This window comes from Tuber melanosporum (genome assembly GCF_000151645.1).
Source record: "Tuber melanosporum whole genome shotgun sequence assembly, scaffold_55, strain Mel28".
NCBI classification, from domain to species: domain Eukaryota; kingdom Fungi; phylum Ascomycota; class Pezizomycetes; order Pezizales; family Tuberaceae; genus Tuber; species Tuber melanosporum.
This window is the reverse complement of record NW_003299101.1, coordinates 463621-489524: the sequence shown is the minus strand read 5'-3', so window position 1 is coordinate 489524 and position 25904 is coordinate 463621. Positions and strand designations below refer to the sequence as shown.

Sequence of the window (25904 nt, the reverse complement as noted above, 5' to 3'; positions counted from 1 at the left end):
ATGACCGTGTTTTCGCTCATCTAATGTGTCATTTTCGTCCGGGTAACATTTCCTCTAACCACAAAGAACAATTCCCTTATGCCACCCTCCCTCCCTCTCCCTCCCCGCCACTTTCTTCTATCTTCGTCCTCCACAGGCAATCTTTCATCATAAAAACCCCAAACCCCCACCAAACCTTCATCGTACGGCCACCCAACCCAACGATAACCAGAATCCTACGCATACCAAACTCTCCCGATTTTAACAGCCCAATACGTGATGTCCGGTGGTAAAGGGAAATCTCATGGTGGCAAGGCCAGGCCTAAAGGTGCAAGTGACGGAGCTAGGCAGCAAGTTTCGCATTCCGCAAAAGCGGGTTTACAGGTGAGCAATATTTTTATTCACACTGGGAATTGTTGCTTTCCTAGCTGGATTCGGGGGTTTGACAGTGGTGTCGGCAGACTTGCGCAATCGAGCGGGAGACGAAAAGAGCGCCGTTTTAGACGCGTGTTATTGTGTCGCCCGTGTTCAGTTTGCACAAGTCTGTGGACAGTGTTGTTTACAAATCCAGTGCGATTTTTTCCCCTAGATCACTCGCGAAGAATTTTTCATTTTTCATTCATTTAACAGTCGCTGATTTTGTCTTGATGTTCTAGTTTCCTTGCGGCCGTGTCAAGCGTTTTCTCAAAAACAACACACAGAACAAAATGCGCGTCGGAGCAAAAGGTTTTCTCCCTCCCTGTTCTCTCCCGGGCGAGGCATTTTTGCAATAGTCTAAAGTGAACTTTTCTTTTCCAAATGGGCAATCCCTGTCCTGCCTCGCCCGGATAGGAATTTCGCTATCATGGAATTCCCTCACCGTTTATCATTTCGTTTTTGTTTTCCTCTGATAGAACAATAGCTAACACAGTGTTTGTGTTTGTATAGCTGCTGTCTACGTGACTGCCGTCCTCGAATACCTCACCGCCGAAGTCTTGGAACTTGCGGGTAACGCTGCGAAGGATCTTAAGGTAAAGCGAATCACGCCCCGTCATCTGCAACTTGCGATCCGTGGAGATGAAGAGCTGGACACTCTCATTCGCGCCACTATCGCCTTCGGGGGTGTTCTTCCTCATATCAATCGCGCTCTCCTTCTCAAAGTCGAAAAGAAGAAGGCTTCCGCGCCTAAGAACCTATAGAATCGCAACTCGCCCAGCAAAACATGGAATAAACAGAACTTCTGATTTACCTTAGTGCCTACGACTTTTCCCTCGCGTTTATCACTTCCTTTATAGTCGTACCTTGCGGGATCTGCCGTACCCGCAGTAATGGTTCGTATGGATGCACAATGATGATGATATCCTCCTGGATAGAGAAAACACACAATCATGATCCGGGAATGGGGGAAATGGTGTTGGGAAGCTTTTTTTTTATTCCTTTTTTTATTTTTTATTTTTCGTCGTTTTTATTTCTTGTGACAGGGGTTGGAAGGCTTGGGAGGTTGACCTTTTAAAGCGGTAGACGCTTCCATTTGTACTCGTAGGATGGGCCTATAATTGCCTGGATGAGCAAGGTTGTAATACTAGCTGTGTTTTTCCCTTTAATGTATTCCACTCTCTGGCCCCACTGCCGTATTTCAAACAAAAACCACTCGTATTGTTACTCGGTGTGCTAATCAACCTGAGCCATAGTCTACATAGGTGGGAGATCTCCAGCTTGACTTCAAGGTACTAATACCGTATCCCGCGCTTGTAGCAAAAACCACGAACGAGCAAACGCCACATCCCCGGGTTCCAAGTCCCCACGCCACCGACCCATTATCCGCTCATTATAAGCACACTCTTTTACCCAAGCTTATTACGATATCCTGTACCAGCACAGTATGATATGTACGAGTACTATCGGTATGCTACACCGGTTCGTTCCGGGGTAACTTATGCACCAATAGCACTCACAATCAGAATTCCCACTCTTAGAGCAGAAAAGTGCTATAAGGTTTGCATTATACATACACGTGCCAAAGATACCGTGTGGTAGCCCCGTGCCGTACAGTAGTAAAAAACATACCGGTGTCCCGGGTCCTCAAGTATGATATACCCGACACAGTGTCCAAGTCTCAGCTCTTCTTATCGAGTATTCACCGTTCTCGGCCATGGCCTGCAATCACTGTGATATAGACAGGGTAGCTATTATGATATACCATTCCATTATTTACCAGCACAACAGCAGGCCGGGTAGACCTCCACTGTAGGGTAGCGGTTTCTACATAGGGACGCGGAAACATCGCACACAATCCACGCTCTACAGTGCTCGCAATTCGTCGTGGTATAATAGAAAGGTCTCATTTTCAAGTTATCATCTTTAAAATCCCACCCGAATCCCCCCATCTGTACTCCTAGATAAGTTAAATTATGATATGCACAAAGTGGAAACCCCTAATTTACTCGTACAGTGGTGTGATATGTACTGTACAGTACTCAAGTTGCCGGATCGAAGTTGCGTTTTTTTTTTGGTAGCGACAAGTACGAGTACATTCCACTCTTTCTAAATCCGAGCCAAAGTTATTCAACAGTGCTGCAAGCTATCATTTGATACTTGTCCAGGACCAAGGGGGTCCATTCGGTTGCGGTAAGAAGCCAATACCGGTAGGACGAGACGAGAAAGAGCAAGCGGTCTACGTACACTAACTACCTCCGGCCTTCCCCGGAGCTCTATGCTCACCGAGAGACAGTGCCGGCCAAGTTCCAGTTGATAAAACAAAACAACTCAAGGAAAAGGCTTCACCATCCACCATCCGGCTTCCATGGTGCAGTTACCACTCCCCCGTCCCGCATGCTTCGCTCGAGCACCGCACCGCACCGTACCATCATATCGTAGAGATACTCTTGCCTATCATACGCAATTATACCTATCCCAACACAACCCAATCGTGCATCCCACGAAATAATGAAACGCCCAATGCTCCCCGAGAACCGGATGGCAACAGTGAGGGAAGCTTACACGGAAAAAGGCCCTTCCAGGGTGCAATTTTGTTTTGTCTGTCAAATCACATCAAGCCACCGGTTGCTGTACCGTGTCAAAGGACCACCACACCGAATGCTATTCAGGCTCTCCTTCACCTATTCCAACATGCCCATATAGATTACCCCACCCCACTCACTTACCATAATCTATCATACCTACCGTTTACCGTTAGCGGCTTCTAGTGATTTCTAGGTTTTCTGTGTGCTCGTAACCTACGCCACCGTCAGTCGTACATGCTGTGGTGATCCGGGGGGTTTTTACGCTTTTTACTTTCTCCTTCTCTTGTACTTTACAGTACCATACAGTCCGACAGTGATAGGGCTCAAGTCCTGACCATCTCTGAGACATCTTGTGGGGGAACACGGTACCGGTCCCGGTATCATAGCTGAACTGCGACATTGGGCAGTAGTTTAATAGAGCATGATGTATCACTCGTGAATCACGCGGTCCCATACCCGTTGCAACATCATCCAATTAGACTTATTGATAGTCTGTACTGTACAGTACTGTACCCTGTAACCAGAGCCTTCACTAACTTGGCAGAACTCCGGTCAACTTCAAACTCGCTGACCAGAATATTGTCCACCACATTCCCAATACCAGTACCGGTATCGTTCAAGCTAAAGCCTACCGCCGCCATAAGGGCTTGCGTTGCCACCGCCCTTGCGGCAATTGCACTGCTCCTCCTTGCCACCCCAGTAGGTAGAGGTGAGGTCCTAAGGATTTTGGTTGTGTGTATTTGTGCTTTAGCGATGAATCCTCCTCCTTCGCTGAAGGCACTTCATCCGGGCTATCCGAGATCGATAATCTGGATACTGGAGCCCTCTTCGGAGGAAACTGCCGATGGGGGAATGCCTGTATCTGGATCTACTCGTACTAAATTATCAGTTGTTCTGCATCCAGATATCGAATGACTGACTCTACTTGAGCACTCAGTGCGTACTCGAGTATACGGGTAGAGTAGGTGGGGTAGGATTTAAACTACTCCTCGGCGAGCAGTGTGTGAGGGCCCAAAAGGAGGAATAAAAAAAAAAGGAAAGAAAAAGTGGAGAGTATCATAGACACGCAAGCTGTTATACCTTCGGGATTTGTCTCGTTTGTGTTACTCCCAACACCAAAACTCTCGGGGGAAAAGAGCAGAAGAATTGGCTTTCTGGGAAGTGTTGCAGTTGGTATGTGTTACAGTGTGAATGGTGGTTTGATTCGGTATGATACGAGCTTGTCCTGGAGCACACCAACTCCAGTTGCATCCGGATTATTTTTTTGCTCAGGACATCATACTCTCCCCCCCCCTCTTTGCTCCCGGTGATATTTTAAGGAGAAAGAAGGCACCTGTACGAGTAGGTTGTGGTATCTTGCTTCCGAGAAATCCGGGACTAGAGAATGGGCCTCACCCTTTGGTGCCCCGTGGTGTCCACCATGGTTGCCACACCACCCACTCCAGCGCCATCGGTAGGCATCCGGTGGAGATACGGTGTTGCTTGAGTGATAGCCGGTGATGGTAACGGTGATTCTGCATTACTGTATCCGGCGAGAGCTGTCCGGTGCTTGCACGTCGGATGCAACATTTTGTTCTCGTTGTCTCGAGATCGCGATATAAAACACCATACCCCAACCAAGGACTAACACTTTCGGCCCTCTGACTTTCACCCAATTGTAGGTTTCGGATAATACGGTACCAGTGGAGAATCAGTTGTTGGGCAGCTTTTAAATAGGATTGAGGGCCGCCCCGAGAAGGGTTGATTTTTGAAAAGTAAGCTTTCCGTCATTGCTTCCTGCTTGGAAATATTTTTCTTACCTTGCGACCACGTTTGCTATCCTATCCTATCTACCCTTTTATATATCGCACGTAAACCTCTTATCTTCTTGATAAAGGATATGAACTCCATCACCACAATGCCACCCAAGATCGAAAACACACCTGCCCCTGTGGACGAGACCCCTCTCACGATAGACCACCTCCTCCGCCTACGGGCCTCCCAGATACCTGACACTCCAATCCTAGCCTACTCCCACAACAAGAAAGAATACACGCAGTACACAGCATCCCAACTGAACGCCTTGGCCTACCGCGTAGCAAAGCACTACAAAAAGTTAATAACCCAATGTGCCTCATCCGAGGCTCCAGAAAGGGTCGTCGCCCTCCTGGGCATCTCCGACTTCGACTATGTCATTTCCTTACTCGCCCTGGCTAAATTGGGCATGGCGGTGCTACTGCTCTCCACCAGAATCTCGGATGAGGCCTACAGACATCTCTTCGACAGGACTGGGTGCTCAGACGTCATAGTCCAGCCAACGTTTGAGAAAACGATGGGGCGGGTTCGGAGCGGGCACGGCAGCGCGCTGAATGTGGTCTGTATGGCTTCGCGGGGACTGTACGAGCCGGAGGTGGCGCCCGAGGAAGAGAAGGGCCTAACGCTTGAAGATATGAGGTTTGATACGCAGCTCGATATGGGGGTTGAAAGCTCCAAGAATGCGTTCATCATCCACTCAAGCGGATCCACGGGGCTGCCGAAACCGGTTGGTAAGTACTATGATACCCTATCCCAAAGCGGTGACTACTGAGGGGCGGATTGATAACTCATGATTGGGTGCGCATACAGGTCAAACGCATCGCACGGTTATTGGTAATGCCTCTGCGATTTCTATGAATCCTACTTCGTCGTTTTCGACTCTACCACTTTTTCATACTTTTGGCCTTACGGCCATGTTTGGCGCCATCTACTATGGAAAGGTCACCTCTATTCCCAACGCTGACCTGCCCATCACTGGGAAGAACATGATCGCGGGGTTGAAAGCCACCAGACCAGAGACGTTCTATTTAGTGCCTTACACACTGAAATTGATGGCGGAGACAGACGAAGGCATGGAAGCCATGAAGATATGCAAGTCGGTTTGTTCTGGCGGGTCCGCATGTCCAGAGGAATTGGGAGACAAGCTCGCCGCGGCCGGAATTACACTCGTAAGTTACTACGGATCGTAAACCCCCCCCCCCCCTCCCCCATAATCCTCCATAAAGTCGAGAGCAAGATTAACAAGAACGGCAAAACAGAACCGAAGGAGGAGCCCTCCTCAACTCCTACCGCCCCGAATCCGACAAGGATTGGAACTACCTCAAAGCCATCCCACCCGCACTCCCCCATATCCGCTGGGAAAAGTACAGCGAAAGCGTGTACGAGCTCGTCCTCCTCGCCGGATGGCATGCAAAAGCCTTCACCAACAACCCCGACGGCTCATACTCCACCCGCGACCTCTGGCAACAACATCCTACCGACCCACTCAAGTGGAAGTACGTCGGCCGCCTCGATGACACTATCGTTCTTTCAAACGGGGAGAAAGCTAGCCCCCTCGCTCTCGAGGGCTCGGTGAGGGACAGTCCATACGTCAACGAGGTCGTCTGCGTCGGTGTTCAACAACCCACCCTGGGACTCTTGGTTATCCCCACCGAGCGAACCATCGGAATGTCCCGCGCGGAGCTCATCCAGAAGATGAGGCCATCTATCGAAGCTGGGAATGTTCGTATGCCAGCTTACGCTCAGATTTCCGCTGAGATGATCGGCTTCCTGCCAATAGGGACACCCTACCCGGCAACAGACAAGGGCACCGTGATCCGTCCTGCGTTCAACAGAACCTTCCGGGTGCAGATTGAGTCCATGTACTCCAGGTACGAAGAAAACAACGCCTCTGAAGGCCTTTCCCTCTCAGAAGAGGAATTGAGAGCATACGTCCGCAACACGATCATTAAGACTCTAAAACTTGAAGACACCACCGCCCTCCCTGACGACACGGACTTCTTCTCCCTTGGCCTGGACTCCCTCGGGTCAATGCAAGTCCAAGGCAGCATCCGTCGGGAACTCAACACGGGCAAGCAAATCGGCCAAAACGTCGTCTTTGAGAAGCCGACCGTGAGGAAACTAGCTGGGCACTTGTACCGTCTTCGCACCGGAGAAGTGGAGAAGGAGGAGGATGAGCAGTCCCAGATCGAAATTATGAAGGGACTGGTAGAGAAGTACTCGCACTTTGAACAACACGTTCCCGGAAACTCTGATAAGCAGGGCGACTACATCGTAAGCCTCCCCCTCCATAAAAAGGTGAAATGTCGTAAAAATAATCATTACCAAGATCGTAACCGGCGCAACGGGCTCGCTAGGCGCACACCTAGTCTCCCAACTCGCCACGAAACCCACCACGCAAAAAGTATACTGCCTAGTCAGGGCCAAGGGTCAGCCCAACGCCCACGAGCGCACGATCCAATCCCTAAAGCTCCGGCGGGTATATGAAGACTTATCGGCCACCTCCCTCTCCAAGATCATCGCTCTACCCTCAGACTTCAGTGACCCGCGCCTCGGCCTCTCGGAAGACGTCTACGCCGAGCTCCTGGACAGCGTCAACATTGTCATTCACTGCGCCTGGCAGGTGAACTTCAACATGGACGTCAGCTCCTTCGAGAACGCGCACATCAAGGGCTCGCACAACCTCATGACGCTGTGCCTAAAATCTCATCGCTCGAGTCCTGCCTCGTTCAATTTCTGCTCGAGCATTTCATCTGTGGCGAATAACTCCACCGCAGAGACCATTCCCGAGACACAGCCGAAGTACGAGAATGCCATGCCGATGGGGTATGCACGCTCCAAGCTGGTCACGGAGAAGCTGTGTGATGTCGCTGCGAGAAGAACGACCCTATCGGCGAGAGTGCTAAGGATCGGACAGGTCAGCGGTGATACCAGGTTTGGGATTTGGAACGCGACGGAGGCTATCCCACTTACCGTTCGCTCAGCGAAGACATTGGGTGCCCTACCAGCCCCGGTGAATGATGAGGTTGTGTCTTGGGTTCCGGTTGACGTTGCTGCCGGGACTATTATCGACCTCTCGTGCCTCCCCCAGCCTGCCCAAAATGAAGCTTCAGTGTTCCACGTCTCGCACCCGAGACTCCTATCTTGGAACAACGACTTCCTACCAGCCCTCAGGGTCGCCGGACTCGAATTCGAGAGTGTAAAGCCTACAGAATGGATCAGAAGACTTAAAGCCGTCGCTCAGGATGCCGACGTTAACCCCGAAGTCAAGCTCTTGGGGTTCTTCGAGGGGAAGTACACTAGCGACGAGGTTAGGAGTGCGCCGTACTTTGAGACCGTGAAAGCGTGCGCTGCTTCCAGGGCGCTTAGTGGTGTGGAAGATATCAAGGACGACATTGTGGGAAGGTATTTGGAGTTTTGGAGGGAGGGGTGGTGAATAGCATGATGCTATGGAAATTGGAAAATTGTGGATGCGAATTCTCGAGCTCCACCCCTTTGTTAGTTAGGTGCCCACGATCAGTGTTTTGGTTATCCTTCCCTTTTTTATCTGCGCATTATTATTGCAGGTATGAGAATATCATTATTGTTTATGAATGGTCTTTCCTCGGCCCTCATGGCGGCGACTCCTTGTCAGAGATGCCAGCGAGCGGGCAAGTAGACTATGGTATTATAAATTGTAAGTTATCATAAGTCATGCTCTCTTCCAGAGCGGAGTACCTAGTATTGTACAATACATACCGGTACTGTACGTACTACCGCAGGATCGTGTGGTATTACCAAACGCACGGCCTCAGTAAGAAGATACCCTACCGCAGATAAACAGCATAGAGACCCCCCAAAGTCCCAGACCTAAATAAGCCTGACAACCCCACGACCTATACATCATACAATTACCAGCTATCTATCTATAACATGTGTGTAACTGGTACAAGTATGATACTCTTACCTGCGCAATACTCAAGTACCATACTAGTACATCCTCACCCAATAAACATTTCCACACGAAAAAAAATTTAAAAAAAAAAGCCGAGGGGGTAGTCGGGGGATGATTAACTCCCCGTTCCTATCCTTCACAACCGATAATACCCAGAACAATAACACCTCACGACATCGTCAACTATAAAAACCAACCAACTAACCCGTCGCCAGTTCGGCGCAGACCAGTTCGAATTCCGCCGGCGCGGCGAGAGAAAGAAAAAGAAAGGCGAATAAATAAGACTTTCATCCAGTTAGTTCCGACTATGATACGGTACAGTACATAACTATACATACTCGGAGGTGGAGGGAGGATGGAGGGGAGGTAGGGAAGGGCGTAGGATAAGATAAGTTCCAAAAGCGATTTGGATCCAGTAGACTATCGGCAACTCACGATATTTGTTTTTTTGCCGGGTTGTATCATAGTTCCTGGAAGAAATGTATTATACTCTCGTATCAACCACTGCACATCACTAGTAGCTTTCCCCCCCTCCCCCCGCCAAAAAAAAAAAAAAAAATTTCCCGGCATTTTTTCTTCTTATATTGTCGCCAAGACGTTGTTCAAATTCCACCATGGTCCAAAATAAAACCAGCGACGACGACGACGACGAGTTATCCAAGGAAGAGGAGGAGAGGCCCATCCATATCATACTGGAGTGCTAGTACAATGGATATATGCACGGGGTCTGTGTGCGCAAAGTCTGTAAAGTATTACAAGTAATATTTATCGTTGATCCCAGTATAATAAGGTGTAGAATAACTTAGCATAACGACAGTACTCCTGCTCCACGACGTGCGCCATCATAACTAATCACTCGCCAGCTCGATTCCAAGTTGGGTTTGGTTACACAATCTGCGGTCCGGAGCTCGCTCGTGCGGGTTAGCACGGAGGTATGGTGCGCTGTGGGGATATTAGAATTATTACATTCATGTTTGTTCTACAATACGGTGGGTAAGTTAACCGCCCGAGTAAGTTACCCAACACTAATAAAGGAAGCCATCCGTGACGCAAGGGCCAAAAGAAAGAATGATATAGGAAAGGAAACCAGCAATTGACTCTACTCCCTCCCGCAACATTAGCACCCCCATCTCCCCCTCCTACACAACACTACTCCGCGACAAAATCCTCAATATCAAACTTGACACTCCTGGCAACATGTCTGATATAATCCCACCCAGCATTGACCCTCCATTTGGCGCCAGCCTCAAGTACATCAGTAGCTGAAGCCTTAGTGAGTAATCTCAAGCTCGTCAGCGTCGCAATCTGCGTTTGTATATCAGCCGATGAGGACATTCTGTGTGGGAGTATTGCCGCAAAGATCGCTTGAAGACGTTCTAGTGGGAAGGCTTGGGGGCCGAGGAGTCTTCTGTGGATCTATGGTGCGGGGTATTAGTCATTTAGATATGAAAGGGAGGGGAGGAGGGGGATACCTTTCGGTTCTTCGCAGTGCGCTTGGTGGAACCAGTGGTACCGCCTCGTCGCTTTTTTCTGCCAAAGTCGTTGTTTTTCATGAAGAATACTGCATCTTGGCGGGCGGGGTTGTATGATGCCAGGTATGCCGCGCAGAGAAGAAATTTGGAGTAGTATGGGAGGTCGTGTACTAGTTCTCATTAGCTACCCATCGTCTTCCTGACCGCATGGAGGAGGGTTCTGACTCACTCTTAGTAACAGCCTTTTCCCCAGCCCCCACCGGAACCACCACATCAATGACGTTCGTCTCTCGCCGGAACATATCCTTATGCAAAAGATACAGACTCGAGTAATTCCTCGTCCCATACTCCCCTTCCGCAATCGGCTTGACGAACGGTTCCCACATCTCATCGACAATGGCTCGGAACTGCACAACGCCCCGGGCGGTTCCCTTCGCCAGCGAGTCCCACACTGTTCCGCAGAACTTCTGCCAGACATAGAGCTCCTCCTTTGCGTCCTTTTGCGTGTACTCCTCGATGTCTTGGAAGGGTATTCGTCGGACGTATTTTGAAAGGATCTTTATGCTCTCCTCCTTCGTGTAGGGGGCGAAGTGGATGTGTGGGGGTTCTGCGGAGCTCAAGAGGCGGGGCTTTGGAACTGAAAGGATGAAGATTACTGTTAGGATCGGGATCTGCTCGGCAGGGGATTAGCATATGCCCGTAGATAGCAGCTAGATAGATACGGAGAACACACCATTTCTCCCAGCCTCCCCAGAGCAGCAAACAGCACACTACTCCCTTCCCTCGTCCTGTCAACGCGATCCAGCACCAAGAAATGCTTCCGTTCAACACCGCTCAGCACCCCGGAAAGCCTCACTCCAAGAGCACACACATCACCTGCCCGTCCAGCATCACCACCCCCAACATTCTCCGTGACCCCCGCGCTGATACGCTCCATCAGCTGTCGCACCGTAACACACTCATGACAGGCAACCCACGTGTACGAAGCGTTAACGCTGTCCATGAAAGTGCGCAGGATGGTTGTCTTCCCGGTTGCTTCGAGTCCATGGAGGACAATGGCGGGAGGACTGGGGGTTTCATCAGTCCCTACCAACGCTGCCAGACGGCGAATTTGAGGCGCACGGCAAGGGAATTGCTCGTTCATAGTTGTGAGGAGCTCTGTTGGGAGCATCTCGTCGGTCATTCCGTTTTATTTTTTTTTTCTTTTTTATCGGTTGTGTTGTGGGTGGGTATCGTTTGAGCCTGGTTGTTGAAGGGGGAACGCGACGGGAGCCAAAAGTGACATGGAGACATATTGCGTGTCACGTGCATTCAACAGGTTTGATCCGAGTGACAGAGTGACAGAACGTGTGCAAACAAAAAGTGCCCCCAGGACTCAGAGCATCTATCTATTCATATAACAAGCACAAACAATTTAGTCGCTGTGACATTGGCACGATAGTGCTTTAAAAGGAATAACAATAAAACACCCAACCACAGAAGTGACTTTGAAAGCTATTCATTTGAATAATCTCTAACCCCTACCCAACCCCCAATTTCCCAAACTCCACAAGCAAAAGAGATTAAAAGACAGGTAATAATAGGGGAATGGTGCATCAGAAACATTTTTATTAGTACACAGCCCCCCATGCAAATTCAAACATTCCGTTTACTTCATTTGAAGATAGGACTTGACTAAACCCTTTTTGATCCCCCTGCCATCACCTTCCAACGCCCCAATCCAATCCCTCAACTGTACACCACCGCCTCTCTCTCCATCTTCCCTCCACGCCCCAAGCCTCTGTCCACTGTTCCAGCGTTGCTGCCCCCCACCGCCAGCGCCAGTACCATCAATAGTGCCACCAAGGTTATCCCCATCAGCGGCACGTCGAGATGTCAAAACAGAAGCGCCCGCAGTGTTACCGTGATTCGCCATCCAAGCATAGGTTTTCTTTTTCTTTCCGTGACCAAATCCTATTTTGCTCATCATAAGATTCGCCGTGCTATTCGCGGCCCTATGTGTCTGTGCTTCGTCGAGTTTTGTCTCTCGCGCCTTTTTGCTCTCCTTCGCCGTGAATTTCCGATCACCCATGTAGTCTGCTCCGGGAGTGGGAGGGCCGGATTCGGCGAAACTCATCGCGGAGGGAGTGCCTGGTGTCGAAGGGATTGCACCGGTGGCGAGTTGCCCGGTGATGGGATCGCCATTCTTTTTGGCCTTCTTATGAAGACGCTCCAATTCTTTGGCATACTCGTCCTGTTGCAATTTGCGCAACGCCTTTGCCGCCTCATTTGTGAGTGTAGTTGTAGCAATAGCTGGGTTGGGGGTAGGAGGTAGCCCGCCAATCGCAGAAAAAGACCTCTTCAAATTACTTGTATGAGGGGAGACGATGCTGTCCTGGTTATCGGGAGTAGCATCCTTAACAGCATCTGCCCAATCCCCGATGACAACATTCGTAGCCTTTCTCCGTGATCTCGCGAGCACAATGGCCCTAGTAAGAATCTGATTCACCCTCTCCCTAGCTGCAAGACTCAAAAGTGCAACAGTGTCGGCCTGGGTGCCGGTCGTCATCGCATGACCGGCACTGTTTGTAAGGGTGAATGGTTGACAGTGCGCTTCACGGGTCTTACGAAGCAGCCGATTCGCGAGAACGGGTGCCTCGAGGAAGGGGTTGTTGAGATGGTTTGCACGGGATTCGGCATAGCGGCGTTGGACGATGCGAATTGCCTGATCTTCAGGAAGAGATGAAACATTTGATTCGATATGGAGGCGAGCTTCTTCCTCCTTAAGATCGATACCGGCGGAAGTTAAGGCGTCTGCGAGGTCAGTTGGATCGGTTGGTCTAGAGGCAGGTGCTGAGGGTGGCGGCATAGAGGAGGAAGCCAGTTGTTGTTGCTGTTGTTGAGCGTGAGGACCAGGGGGTGTCGGAGTGTTTTGAACATTTTGAGGGCTTTGATATTGCGCTAGTGTGTTGGGATTTGGTGACGATGGGAATGAAGACATTGCACCTACTAGAAGGTGGTAGAGGAGGTGGTGTTGGGAGGCAAAGTGAGGCTAGAATGTTGGATGGCGAGTTGTGGATGTTCTGTGGATGGAAGGTCGCGAGAGAACGCCAGAAAGTCTTGGCGTGTTTCAACCTCAATAGTATTCAACCACACCCGCTCCATTGTGCATGCAATACCTATGATACCTCGATCGTGCCGATGTTCCAATCCCCATAGCAGCTCAATAGTAACACTGCTAAGACAAAACACTGTCAACACATTAGCGGAATTATGATAGAAGGGACATTATCCAAAATCATCCCAACCATTGATCCCCGTGACCGATTTTCTATTGACCCCATTGCACTCTCGATACTTTCTGAGCCCAAACTTGGACAATGCCATTTCAAATACCACAGGCCAGTCCCCACAATAAAACACCTGCGATACCATACGCACAAGCAAGTCACATTTTTATAAGGATCCACCCCTATCAGTAATATATCAGCAATATGAGGTAGGTGTCTTCTATTCGCTCCAACGATGTGGGTTCACAACGAAGAAAGTTACCCATTGAGTATGATAATACAATAAAACACTCCCAACCACAACTCAGTTGTACTCGTACATCGGTAGGACATCTCTCTTTAAAATACTACACTTAGGGTGTGAGCATAAGATTGTGGAACCTTAGCCAATCTGTCGAAATTTCTATATGTGTAATCGTTTTTTCCCCGGCTACTGGGCCAATCCACTCCAATTGTTGATGAAGGAGGAGGGTCTGTTGAACTCTCGCCCAGTGGCCAGGGAGGATTCCTTTCCCTGTGTGGTCGAGAAGCAACTGGGCCAAACAGAGGGATTTGAGAGATTCACCCTTGATACGCTGCACTTTACTCGTACAGCACCAAACCATCTGAATGTAACAGACCTGACATCCAACCATCATCATAATACCAGTGCCCGAGTGCCCAAAGTGCGCGTTCATGTGACAGTGGACACACCCATCCCTCAGCGGTAGTTGATGAAAAATTCCACAGACAATTGATCACATGGGGGCCTATCAGAAATAGAGTAACTCTTCTGTCAGTATATACCGTCAGTATATACCGTCAGTGTTGGACTTTTCGGGTTGGAAACCCTATCAAAGAATACAGTTGTCGAGTCGAAGATTGGTAAACAATGGCATTATTGCTACCATTCCTTTTGGTCCAGAAATCTATCTGTAGAACACCTCCCCTTTTTCTTAGCATTCCTCGAGGTTGGTGTTTCCCGCATAGATTCGGCTTCTACGCTGCCCCACTCAAATACAAGGAACACCAGGATTGGGAATTATACTCAAGTCTTGTGCACAGTGGGTCAGGTGATGCATAGGACCTGTAGATAACGCTGCGGCCAGGTAGAACAACATAGTCGAGTAGATCCGAGATCTAAGTAAGGGCGAGATAACATGAGTTCCTGGAATCTCCAACCGTAACGAGTAGACTACCATATTCAAGTAGAATCTCAAATGATTAGGCTGTGTTCCAGGAAGTCAAAAATTTCCTTCTCTAACTGAATGGCACAAAAAAATGCTTGAAAAATGCCACACCATACCATACCAGAGGAGACAACTTGAACAAGTTACTGTTCAATTATTCGAGATTCTACGATACCCGAGAGCTGATACCGATACGACCGGTGACAATAAACCCCATTTCCCAAGGAATGAAGCAATCCCCGCCATGCTCAATGTACATCGTTCTCACATCACAACAATTCGCTAGATAAGTTTGTCGATATGATATCTCATGACGTTTCCCAATCCACACGATCCAGATACCGCTACCGAGAAATCTATCACAGGCCATGGCACACTCGAGTTCAACGCGTAGACTGCTAACATGATCACCTCATCGAGCCCAAACCTACCTACCAGCCAACAGCTGGACTAATCCGAACTACGAGCGATGTCGGAAACTACTGCTCCTCCTCCTCGAGATCTAAGTTACCGGTCGACCTGAAAGCAATATTCAGGGACGCCGAGATGAGATCTTCCCCAGCACGCTTGACCAAGGATCTAGTCTTTTTGACGTCGGGAGGACCATCGGGAGTGGCCGCTAAATTCCTACAGTACTTGTAGTACGATACCAGTATTCATCAACACGTAACTTTTCACGAACCGAGTGATCGTATATGACACGACAAACCACCTTGGACCGCACAAAACTTCCCCCCATAAAACCAGAAGCCGCCCAATCCCACTCGCCAACCAATCAGCCAATCAACCAAGCACAGCTTCACCGGTTTCTTATTCGAACCCTTCCCCCCCCCAAAAAAAAAAAAGAAGAAGAAGAAAGGAAGGGGGGAAAATAATCACACTTTTAACACAAATTCTTTCAACCGTTAGGCCGGCTACGGGATAGAACTGAGTAGGCAACAAACACCCCAAGTACGAGTACTCGAGAACACGGTCCCCAGTGATTATCTCGCACTCGTAGTCTAGATCAGGATTACCAGGACTAAGATTAGACCAACAGCTCCAGTGAGTGACTGCCCGCATAACAAACTCGACCCCGCCCGGGAGCACAAGTTAAGCTTCGGCTAACTCTTACATTTCTTCCTTCCTTTTTTCCTGCTCTCTTTTGACACGTTTTCGCCGAAACGGGTAAACCGTTACCGGTACTCGAGCACGGTAGTTGCCAGCGTTATGCCGTGCTGCACGAGTAATCAGGGAAAGAGGAAGCTAGAGAAAATACCGGTACTCGAGTACAGTTATTGTGCGTGGTTGGTCGGTTGACTAGTTACTTGCTGGTCTGTGCTCGTGTTCACTATCGGTCACTCGGTTTGCGCGAGAAGGTGGGTTATTGACGTCATGTCCCATACCGGTAGAAGAGACTGACGACAGGAAGATATCATGAGCTGCGCTGTAGCGGGGAAGGCGTGAGGGGAGTGGGAGAGTTCTACCGGTATTGCGAGAAAGGGGAGGGAATGAGTGAAGTAGATTGGGACCGTTTCGGCGGGGTGGGGATATGGTAGCGGTGACTCCAGTGGGCTACTGTACTCGAGCACTCGAATAATACTGTACTTGTACTTGTATTTTGGATGTATGTTTCACGGTTGGTGGTGATGAACAGTATCATACTCGTATGGTCCGACGGTACGTTATCGCAGGGTACTCGTACATCAGGGCTTAGGGGGTATGTTTCTATCTTTTTTTTATCTTTTTTTCTTTTTTCTTTTCAGATGTCGCGCGAGTGGGAAATACTCGGGTATCATAGCTCACCTGGAGATGATTGTTTTTCCCAGGACGCAGAGAAGTATCGCTACGGAGTTGTTATTCCTATAGGGATAGATAGGTAACCTTTTGACAGCTAAACCGAGGCCAAGAAAGCCCCTCTGCTTGGCCTAGATACATGTAAGTTAACATTCCTGGTCTTGTTTTCGATCTGGTTCATTTTTCCCACGGAAGAAGTTTGCGGTATCGTAGGGCGTACTTGGCGCTGTGGTTTGTTTGTTTTTTTGTCAGCAAGGGGGGTGAGGTGTTTCCTTCTGTTGAACCCACAGTACTACTTGTGGTACTCGAGTACTCGTACATCTACTTGTAGACCTGTGACGGGATTGGTGCCCGTATTTCGTGTCACTTGTACTGTACTCGTGCTCAAGTATGCACTACAATTTTTGTTACATTGGATACTGGTACGCTAGACTACCGTATCTGTATGGAGAATGGTATGATAGACTAAAGACGCGGTCAAATGGAAGGCTCTTGTTGGTCCTCCCTTGAGAAATTAGGTGTTCAGCGCACATCGGGCCTCTGAACCGTCCAGCAAACGAAAGGCGTGGGTACTCGAGTACGGCACAAACCCCAATGTTAGCACGGTACGCTATCGGAGACAAAATTAGGGGTTCATGGAGCCGGCCAATTGTCTGTCACTGAGCCCAGTTCGTGTCAATCCAAGGTGGGGACCCCGCGAGAGGGAACAAGAGTGAGGAAGGAGAAGAGGAGGAGGAAGAAGCAAAAGAGATGAACAATTTTCCTCATTCCCAAAGTCTTGGGCTTGTTTTCCCCCCCTTCTGTCAAATGTTATTCGCGCCTAGCTGTTATCCTGACTAAGCCATACACCAATCATAACAGCCTGACAAACCCTGTAGGCTATCTCACGGGACTTTCTGGAATATCGTGCCCCCCTCACCCGAACTTTCCTCTCTTCCTGCATCTTCCAACCATCCACCCGCGTCGCAACCCCCCGCAGCAACAAGCGGAGCGGCCACTCTCTCCCTTTCTGCCCCCTATCATACAAGTACTTCCCTCCATACTATTACCACTGCCTACCGTCATTCACCTCAGGTCACCTCAAGTCTCATCTCCTGATCTGTCCCTCTCTTTCATTTTCCCGAGAAGAAGGACCCATTCCTCGCGCCACTCCTTTTCCGTTCGACTCTTGACCTTACACCCTCACCACACACACACACCCTTACCACACACTACATCCACCCATCATCTTCATCTTCATCTTCATCCTCGACCTTTTTCATCCTTTTCCTAACTTGTGGATTTGATACTTTGACTTTCCTATCCTCCTGGTAAATAAGCAATAGGAAAAAGTCTGACGCGACTCCCGCTTAAAATATAACATCCTTCTGCCGGCCATTGTCTGCTTTGTGCGCACAGTAATCTACCGTACACCCCTCCTACCGGTTTTCTAGACGGAGCTTTTATCGAGTAGAGGGAGAATCAAGGAGAGAGAGTTGCACACAATACACGTACAGTACAGGATATCAAGGAGAGAGAGAGAGAGAGACAAACAAACCTAAAGCAAAGGGAAATTTTCAAAGGAAATTAGTCGCGCGACACCTTTTTTTTTTTTTTGAGGCTCTCGTTAAAAAAAAAAAAAAAAAAAATTCGTACGCGTCATCTATCGTCGACGTTGCTGAGTCCCTGGGGACCTTTGCTCTCCCTTTCCCTTTACACGTTCATCCCTTTCCTCATTTCTTCCCCTTTACGAGTAATCTACATACGAAAGTTCCAAGATCGTCGAATCCATAATGTCTGCAGTGGTGACTGAGCTGGAGAATGCTCTCCAAGCCATGCAGGCTACAAAGGCGCCCGGTGTATCGGGTACGAAAATCAATCAAATCACAGAACTAAGCTTAAGAAATGTCCAGGTACTTTTTCCTATTGTTTTTAACGGCAGATCATCACATCTCTCACAAAAGAAAAAAAGTAGATTGCATTGTAGAGGCGAATATTCGGTTGCTGACGTTCGTTATCATATCTCTCTAGTCTGAATCTGTCATCATTCAAAAAGTCTACACGCACTTTAAGAAGTGTCCTGGAACACATAAACTAGGTCCTCTCTACGTCGTAGACTCTATCGCCCGGAAGTATCTTGAACAGGCAAAGAGGCTGCATGAGCCAGTATCTCATGCTGCACCTGATGGTACATTTGGCGCCGGGGTGCATAGAATCACCAATTTGTTGCCCGCGTTAATGAATGACATTCTTCAAAATGCTCCTCCAGAAGAAAATAAGGTACGCTATCTTCCAACGAAGAATTTGAAGTATGAAAGAAGAGCATCATTCCAAAAGTAGTCCTCAGCTGGATGAAATAACAATCCATCATTATCCTCTCTACCTACCCCCTTGGCCGTCGAGCCGTTGTATCAATCAATTCTTGACAACGCGGATAAAATACCCCCCATTCCACACTATTATTATCATTGCTTTCTCCTTTCACCGCTTTGAAACACACAGCGCCTGCTTGCATAAGTGTAGAGGCATCCGACTTACATAGAGATTTTGTGTGTTCTAGGATAAAATAGATAAACTGGTGACGATTTGGGAACGCAGTTCCACGTTCCCTCCCGAGGTTTTGGCCGATATAAAGCAGAGGATCGCTGCGAGTCCCATGTCAATTGTCCCGAGTAAGCTCTTATTTCCCCCAACAGCCGGCCCCTGGCCATTTTTAGTATCTCTCTCGGAAGAAGTTCGTATGAAATTGATGGTTTCCTTCCCCGGGTTATTTGTAGATGCTCGCTCGACAACTCCTACTGGCTCACCACCACCTCATCTGCAGTCCCTTGCCGGTCAGATACAGAATCTCCCCGTGTACCAACCACCACAGGCTCACCAGAACCCACAATCCGCGATCCCAAATACGCAGTCGCAAAATGCAACGACTACGGCTGGTATATTGCAGGCTCTGGCTCAAATGGCCAAGCAGAATAAGACTGCCATGCCACCACAGGCCCCTTCTCAGCAACAGACACCGGCCCCGGTCCCACAGTATAGCGCGCCGACCCCTCAACAGCAGCCCAGTGGGATGCCCAATCTATCCCAAAGCGCAAGTTCGCTTGTTGTATCGCAGCCTCAACAGGCTCAACTCCCCATGGCTCAAATGCCGTATACTTCCACTCCCCCTAATCAAAACCCAAATGCTGCTATTCCGATGATGGGAAATCAATTGGGTGGGATGTTCTTGGGGCAGCCCGGCCAGGGGCAGTTTCCTACTTTTCCCCCGCAGCCCCCTCTCCCACCACCTATCCCTCAACAAGGCACTGCACCTGCGGGAATAGAACAGATGGCGCTTTTACAGTTGCTTCTCCAACACGGCGGTATGAACCTCCCACAGCTGACCCAGTCATTTGGAAATTTAGCTTCTGGACAAGGCGGCCCCGGCGCCGACCTAGGTGCTGTTTTGCCAGCATGGACACAAATTATGAATGCTGCCCAAGGACAAAACCAACAAGATTCTTCTAGAAGTGGTGATGACGGATATGGTAGAGGCCAGAGGAACCGTGAACATTATTCTCCCCCGTCCCGTTCCCCGCCACGCTATGGTAGAGATGCAAGACGGGGAAGGTCTCGCTCTAGATCGCCAAACAGATTTGATCGTGGCGGCGGTGGCGGTGGCGGTGGCGGTGGTAGTGGTGGTAGTGGTGGTGGTGCTAGCGGTGGTCGCTCACCACCAGCTTTCAGGCGCCGCAGTCCAGTATATGGTGAATATGAAGGCAACGATTCTCGTGGCCGTGATGGTGAGCGTAGTCGTGGTGGCAGAGGCCGTGGTGGGGGATTCGGGCGTAGAGGAGGATCCCCCCGCAGCCGCAGGGATCGTAGCAGAACCCCGCCCCGATTTTCCAATGGCAAGGGCCAAGCCGAGCGTAATGTCACTCCTACTGCGTTACCTAAGTTTCCTAAGCATGTCGAGTTTGACCCCACAATCGGGCCGAATAATATCAAAGGTAGGCCAATACTGAGGAATATTCCTTTCTCGCTTATTGGAAGTTCCATTTTTTATCTACTTCCTATTTGCTAATATATCGCTACAGTGCTTAGCAGAACCTTGTTTGTGGGTGGTGTAACGTAAGTTGAGAAAAAAATAAAAACAGTTATTCCGTATTATGTGCATAAATCGAACTAATGTTGAGTAGCATTACCGACGACGAGCTCCGAAAACTCTTTGAGAAACATGGATACGTCCAGTCCTGTATAGTCAATCAGGAGAAACGGCACGCCTTTATCAAGATGCTTACCCGCCAGGACGCTGTCAAGGCCCGTCAAGGAATGGAGACATACAGAGCCGATAACATGACCATAAGGGTGAGTTACTTTAATTGCCTCTCCTTTTCTTCACCAATGTGAGAAATGACTCAAGGCTGACTGCTGTTTCCTTCCACAGACCAGATGGGGTGTCGGCTACGGTCCCCGTGACTGCAGCGATTACCAGACGGGTATCAGTGTCATCCCGATAGACCGTCTAACTGACGCAGATCAGAGATGGATGGTTTCAGCAGAATATGGGGGCACCGGAGGCCGACCTCTCGAAGGGGGAATGTGTGTGGAAGAACCCGACATTGAAATAGGTCAAGGTGTGTCCTCGAAAGGTAACTACCGCCCCCGAGTAGTCATGGCTATAACCTGTAGCAAAAAAGAGAAAGAGAAAAGAAAAAACCATGGCTCACAGAAGTGGGCGCACACAGCTATATCCAAACGCTTCCCCACCGACTCTGGCGGAGCCAAAGGACCTCGCTCCTCACACGACAACACTAGTAGCACCGGTAATGCCAGTGGCGGCAACACCACCCAGCGCGACCCTCCCCGTACTAAGCGCAACGATTATAGCGAACTTCACGATCGTACCGGTCGCGACAGCAATATCGGCGTGGCACCTCCAACCCCAGGCTTCGGCACGGGTCTTCCGTTCCCTATGGGAATGATGCCGCCAAATATGCCTCCCGGGTATCAGTATCCCGGCTTTCCCAACCAGAGGTAGTTGGGTGATCGGGCGAACCGGGTTTGAAGCAATTCTTTTTTCTTTTTTTTAAGAAAAAATGAATGAAAGGCAGACAGAAACAAAAAAAAAAAAAAACAGCTTGTGATATTGCGGTTGGTTGGCTGAGGCGGGCCGGAGGGGAGGGTAATGGTATATGGTTTTTCCGGCCGGAGAGCACAAACTTAACTTGACCTTGAGCTTGATTTTAGTTTTAGCTTTTCTAGTACTTTTCTTCTTCTTCTCCTTCTTCTACTGCTATTATTACTCTCCCCTTTCCTCTGCCTGTTCCTTCTCTCCTGATATTTTTTGCTACTGCTACAATTTTTTCTATCTTCTCCTTCTCTCTGTTCCTTTTTCATTTCTGGCGATTGTTGTTGGTGGACGTAAGCAAGTAAGCAAGGGGGAATTGAAACGGAAGAAGCGCCGAATGAGAATCCAGTCGAGTCCAGCCGAGTCGAACGGATAAACGACACTATGACGGCTACAGTGCGAATGACGCTGGCGAGCGAGTGATATCAACAAAACAGCAAACATTCAATTCCCATAACTTATTATACCCCCCCACCAATAGACTAGGCAAAGCACGGTATCATACCGGTATTCCCACCGCAGTGCAATCCAATCCAATCCCACCACAACACAAAACACCGTACGATAGACCAGCCAAATTCATCCCCCATCCAGGGTGCAAACAAACTAACAAAAAGTCGACATGTCTACTTGCCAAGATAAAGACAGGCCCGAACTAACCAGCCAGCCAGCCAGCTAGCTAGCAGATGCTGGTAGCAGTAACGTTGAACATATCGCCGGACAAAAAAACGATGGGGAGTCCTGTCATTTCGACCACTCTCCTCTCTCTCCTCACTGCTTGGGCTCTAGACTAAATTTTAACTATTGCGAATATCACCCTGTTACGGGAGCGTTCGTGGTGGGGTGGTGACAATTGAGTGATTGTGATAATAAACGTGATAACGAATTCCGTCCCTTTGTTTGTGTGTGTGAAAAAGAATCCACTGGTTGATTGGGTATTCTGGAGGGGGGGGGGTCTTGAAAGTGTGGTGACTGGTATCTTCCTGTGAAGGATGGAACAACTTTACACAAATCTCCCTTGAACATCGGTATGCCGGCGCCAAAGATCTAGACTACTCGAGTGATGTAAACCCGTTGAAGAGGACGTCCCATCAGCGAGTTTCAACAATATCATAGGGGAAAAAAAACGAAAGAAAAAAACTTGGCGCCAAGGTGATGTGTTTTGGTGGTAAGGCTGTCCGAATATTTGTGAAACTCGTGAGAAACAAGTTATATAGTCTACAGGGTTCCATATAACGGACATCTATCGGAATATCAACTTGAAATGTTTCAGCAAGTTGTTGGAAAACAACCATTTCTGACACTCTACGCCCCGTCTCCCTCCGCGCCAAGAATCAAGAATCGGCCCCCTTTCCGGAATAAATTGCCGGTACCAACTGGCCCATAGAACGGGCGGGCGGGTGCCAATTCTTGGCCCGGGGGCAAAGAGGATCAACGCGGGCATCATGCCAGTATCTACCCCCGGTAAAAGGTCACTACTGTAGGTCTTGCGGTTTCATTAATAAATATTAGGACTTTTTTTTGGCGTCTGTAAGGATCCGCCACAGCGCATGAACCGGTACTTTATTTCTAGTTACCTTGGCACTCAATTATGCTGTCAGAAAGGCGGAGATATATAATTGGCTAGTAACACATAGTTTACTTACCCCTGAAAACCATCAATAGAAGAAAGCCAAGCCCTACAGTCCTCATATAAATTGCCTCCCCTCCTCTCCTATTGTGCTCGCGTCTCCGAGCCAAGCATTGGCACCCGGGTACCTTTTCTATGGGCCCGCACCGGTAGTATCATATGATGGCCATTCAAACAAGGTACCAATTCTTGGCGCGGACACATGAGAACCCACCTCCGAGCCAAGAATTGGCACCCGGTCGCCCTTTATATGGGCCCACACCGGTAGTATACTCGAGTATAGTATGATAACCATTCCAACAAGGTGCCAATTCTTAGCGCGGAGACACTCGGCCTGTAACCTAATACTGGCAACTATGATGGAAAGGGTGCCAATTCTTTCTTGGTGCCGATCCATGAACCCCGGTATGATAAATCTTGGACGGAAAAACCGCCACTTTTGGTTTTACCTCTTGGCAAATTGTAGCAAACCATACCGGCAGTAAAGTGTAGTCTAGCAAACACGGTGCTCGAGTGCCTGTACGGTGGTCAAGAGCCGGGAGACTTACCGTCAGCCTAGAGGCAAATTGGGGGCGATTGCTGCCCCACCCAAGACTCTAATTTGAGCAATGTGGAGAGGCAATCGAATTCCCTAGCTAGCCAGCTAGCGCAATGTGCATGCAAGACGGGTTCGGTCTGGTCTGGCTCTGTTTCTCTGAAACATTGGATTGGATGGTGTTCGAGAGGGTGTATGTAGGGGGCCCGCCACGCCGCAGCACAGCTCAAACAGGAGATTCGTACTCGAGCAGTTTGTGAGCCGCCAACTGGAAAAAAATAAACTGATGCAGTGGTACCGTACCTGCTTTGGAGGTGGTTTTGCAAGCTTGTTTGGTGGTTTAGAGAGAGAGGATGAGCTTGATAGAACGAGAAAGGTGCAAACACTAGTGTTGAAAAAATTTCAAGCTATGACACCGACACCCCACGCTTTCTCTTTGCAGCACTAATCTCTTGTTAATTGATCTTGCCATCATAAACCAACTGTGAAATTACGTGGTGGACCGAGAGGTCTCACCACGTGCTACGACGAACCCCTTCGAACCGTAGTACACATCCCAGATCTGAACTGGCGTGATGAGGCTTATCCTTTACATTATGATATGATACCGCACGGTAGGCGCACGATGAGGGGAGGTCCCGATGCGGGGTCGGGTGTGGGAAATAATCCGGTCTTGGGAGGAGGTATGGCCGAAGACCTGGTGCCGGTATATACTATAGAATTAGGGTTTGTAGAGCGGAGTAGATGCACAGTAATATTATGAATTAAAGTGTAATATCATGAGTCTGGATAGAGTGCCGCATCGAGATGATACGGAGCCCAAGCCCGCAAAATATCAAAGGCATCTTGGCGCCAAGGTGTCCCCATCGCAACTAAACCAGCGAGTACCGGCAGCATGGCCAGGTATCATTCTTGGAGCCTTTGCGTGATTGGACTTCGAAGGGCTGACCGGGGAGGGTCGAGTGGTGCCTGGCCTTCCAATCGTTTATTCATACGGGTACCTGAAAAACTTGAAGCCCGTTTCGGTTGAGATGTCCTTGCAAGCCACCCTTCGTACTCGTTGCGCAAAAGGCTCTTTCTCTTGGACGGTAGAGAAGTGGTGGCGGGTCTTGCCACCTAGCCTGGAGCAAAGCAAATCCCTCTTCTCTCGTCTCATCAGAGCGAGTTCATATGGTAAGAGATCTGTACGATTACAGCAGCCGGGGTACAGTATGATACCGTACCAGTATGATACTCTATTACTTTTTGCCAAGAAAATATTGCTCAACCTCAACCGCCTCGGCGAGAATTACGGCTCTGTTACCGGTAGGTGATATGGTGACTCTCTCTACACATTAATAGAGAGAAATAGGAATATCTCAGTTTCCCATGGGGAGATACTGGGGTTTAGAAGCAGGCCAAAATTTGGGCAGGTAGGAGCAGGGGAATGTCAAGGGCAAGCCCATTACTGAAGTCATTTATGATACCATGGTAGAGATATCATACCCACGGCGAAAATGGGAGGGCGGCCAACAGGGATCAGTATCATAGGTAATTTTTGTTACCCTACTTTGACGATTTCCTTCTTTGCTGACCAAGTACGGGAGCGTACCGGTACCCCATTCGTCACCCGCTCAGTTCCGCCGTGAACAAACCAGGCAAAAATGGCAAATCCCCCTCATCTCCGACTCTTTTTTCTTTTTCTCCGTCAAAACCAGAATCTCCAAGCGCCAAGGTATGCCTTCCCCGTTGGGCCGTTATGACGTTATAATAATACCTGCCGTTGCGTGGGGAAAGGGAATTTGGGAATGTCGGCGCATTCCGGTGCTTGCTCGTTAGCCAGCTATCGTACCTGTACGAGTACAATACTCGAGTACTCGAGTAGGTTACCTTAGCCGCGGTGGGAATGGGTGAGAATGAGTTTTTTTTTACTATTTTTTTTATTTTACTTTTTTCATTTACAGGAGTGCACTTGCACTCGCGCCCCGTTCCGTCTTGTCGAGATTTGAAAAAAATCTTTTTCAATTGCTATGGAAAACAGAATCTGGCAATAGGTATCTGAAAACACGACTACCGTTACACAGCCACCCGGCGAAAAAAAAAAAACACCTTGTCTCGTCTTCAAATATGGTACTGTACCTTATGCAAGAATCTGATGCAAATGCTAATAAATACCCATTTATCATTTTCACCTGTTTTATCCCTCAAATAGCATAAAGAAATCGAAAAAGAAAAAAAAAAGAAAAATTCCTCAGAGCCTGCCGATATTCCCCTAA

General features: G+C 48.9%; 6 protein-coding genes; 3 read left to right on the top strand and 3 right to left on the bottom strand.

Annotated features, from left to right (window-relative positions):
* Positions 1-119: 119 nt before the first annotated feature.
* Positions 120-1581, top strand: GSTUM_00009338001 (uncharacterized protein). XM_002840637.2 has 4 exons: positions 120-363; positions 636-705; positions 907-926; positions 981-1581. The coding sequence occupies exons 1-4, from the start codon at positions 259-261 to the stop codon at positions 1155-1157; spliced, it is 372 nt and encodes a 123-aa protein (XP_002840683.1). The 5' UTR covers positions 120-258; the 3' UTR covers positions 1158-1581.
* A 3172-nt stretch (positions 1582-4753) lies between these two features.
* GSTUM_00009337001 (uncharacterized protein) lies at positions 4754-8503 on the top strand. XM_002840636.2 has 4 exons: positions 4754-5506; positions 5586-5961; positions 6035-7049; positions 7105-8503. Exons 1-4 carry the CDS (start codon positions 4879-4881, stop codon positions 8209-8211), a joined length of 3126 nt encoding a protein of 1041 aa, XP_002840682.1. The 5' UTR covers positions 4754-4878; the 3' UTR covers positions 8212-8503.
* A 1355-nt stretch (positions 8504-9858) lies between these two features.
* Positions 9859-11420, bottom strand: GSTUM_00009336001 (uncharacterized protein; the record flags this gene model as incomplete). XM_002840635.2 has 5 exons in its annotated part: positions 11159-11420; positions 10915-11104; positions 10411-10852; positions 10182-10351; positions 9859-10125 (listed from the first exon to the last, which is right to left on the bottom strand). Exons 1-5 carry the CDS (start codon positions 11362-11364, stop codon positions 9859-9861), a joined length of 1275 nt encoding a protein of 424 aa, XP_002840681.1. The 5' UTR covers positions 11365-11420.
* A 208-nt stretch (positions 11421-11628) lies between these two features.
* Positions 11629-13192, bottom strand: GSTUM_00009335001 (uncharacterized protein). XM_002840634.2 has 1 exon: positions 11629-13192. Exon 1 carries the CDS (start codon positions 13159-13161, stop codon positions 11830-11832), a length of 1332 nt encoding a protein of 443 aa, XP_002840680.1. The 5' UTR covers positions 13162-13192; the 3' UTR covers positions 11629-11829.
* Positions 13193-14925: 1733 nt separating this feature from the next.
* On the bottom strand, positions 14926-15681 carry GSTUM_00009334001 (uncharacterized protein; the record flags this gene model as incomplete). XM_002840633.2 has 1 exon in its annotated part: positions 14926-15681. The coding sequence occupies one exon, from the start codon at positions 15679-15681 to the stop codon at positions 15430-15432; it is 252 nt and encodes an 83-aa protein (XP_002840679.1). The 3' UTR covers positions 14926-15429.
* A 1669-nt stretch (positions 15682-17350) lies between these two features.
* Positions 17351-21847, top strand: GSTUM_00009333001 (uncharacterized protein). XM_002840632.2 has 9 exons: positions 17351-18287; positions 18406-18654; positions 18935-19046; positions 19152-20015; positions 20208-20363; positions 20451-20484; positions 20553-20721; positions 20801-21005; positions 21102-21847. Exons 1-9 carry the CDS (start codon positions 18168-18170, stop codon positions 21392-21394), a joined length of 2202 nt encoding a protein of 733 aa, XP_002840678.1. The 5' UTR covers positions 17351-18167; the 3' UTR covers positions 21395-21847.
* Positions 21848-25904: the final 4057 nt, after the last annotated feature.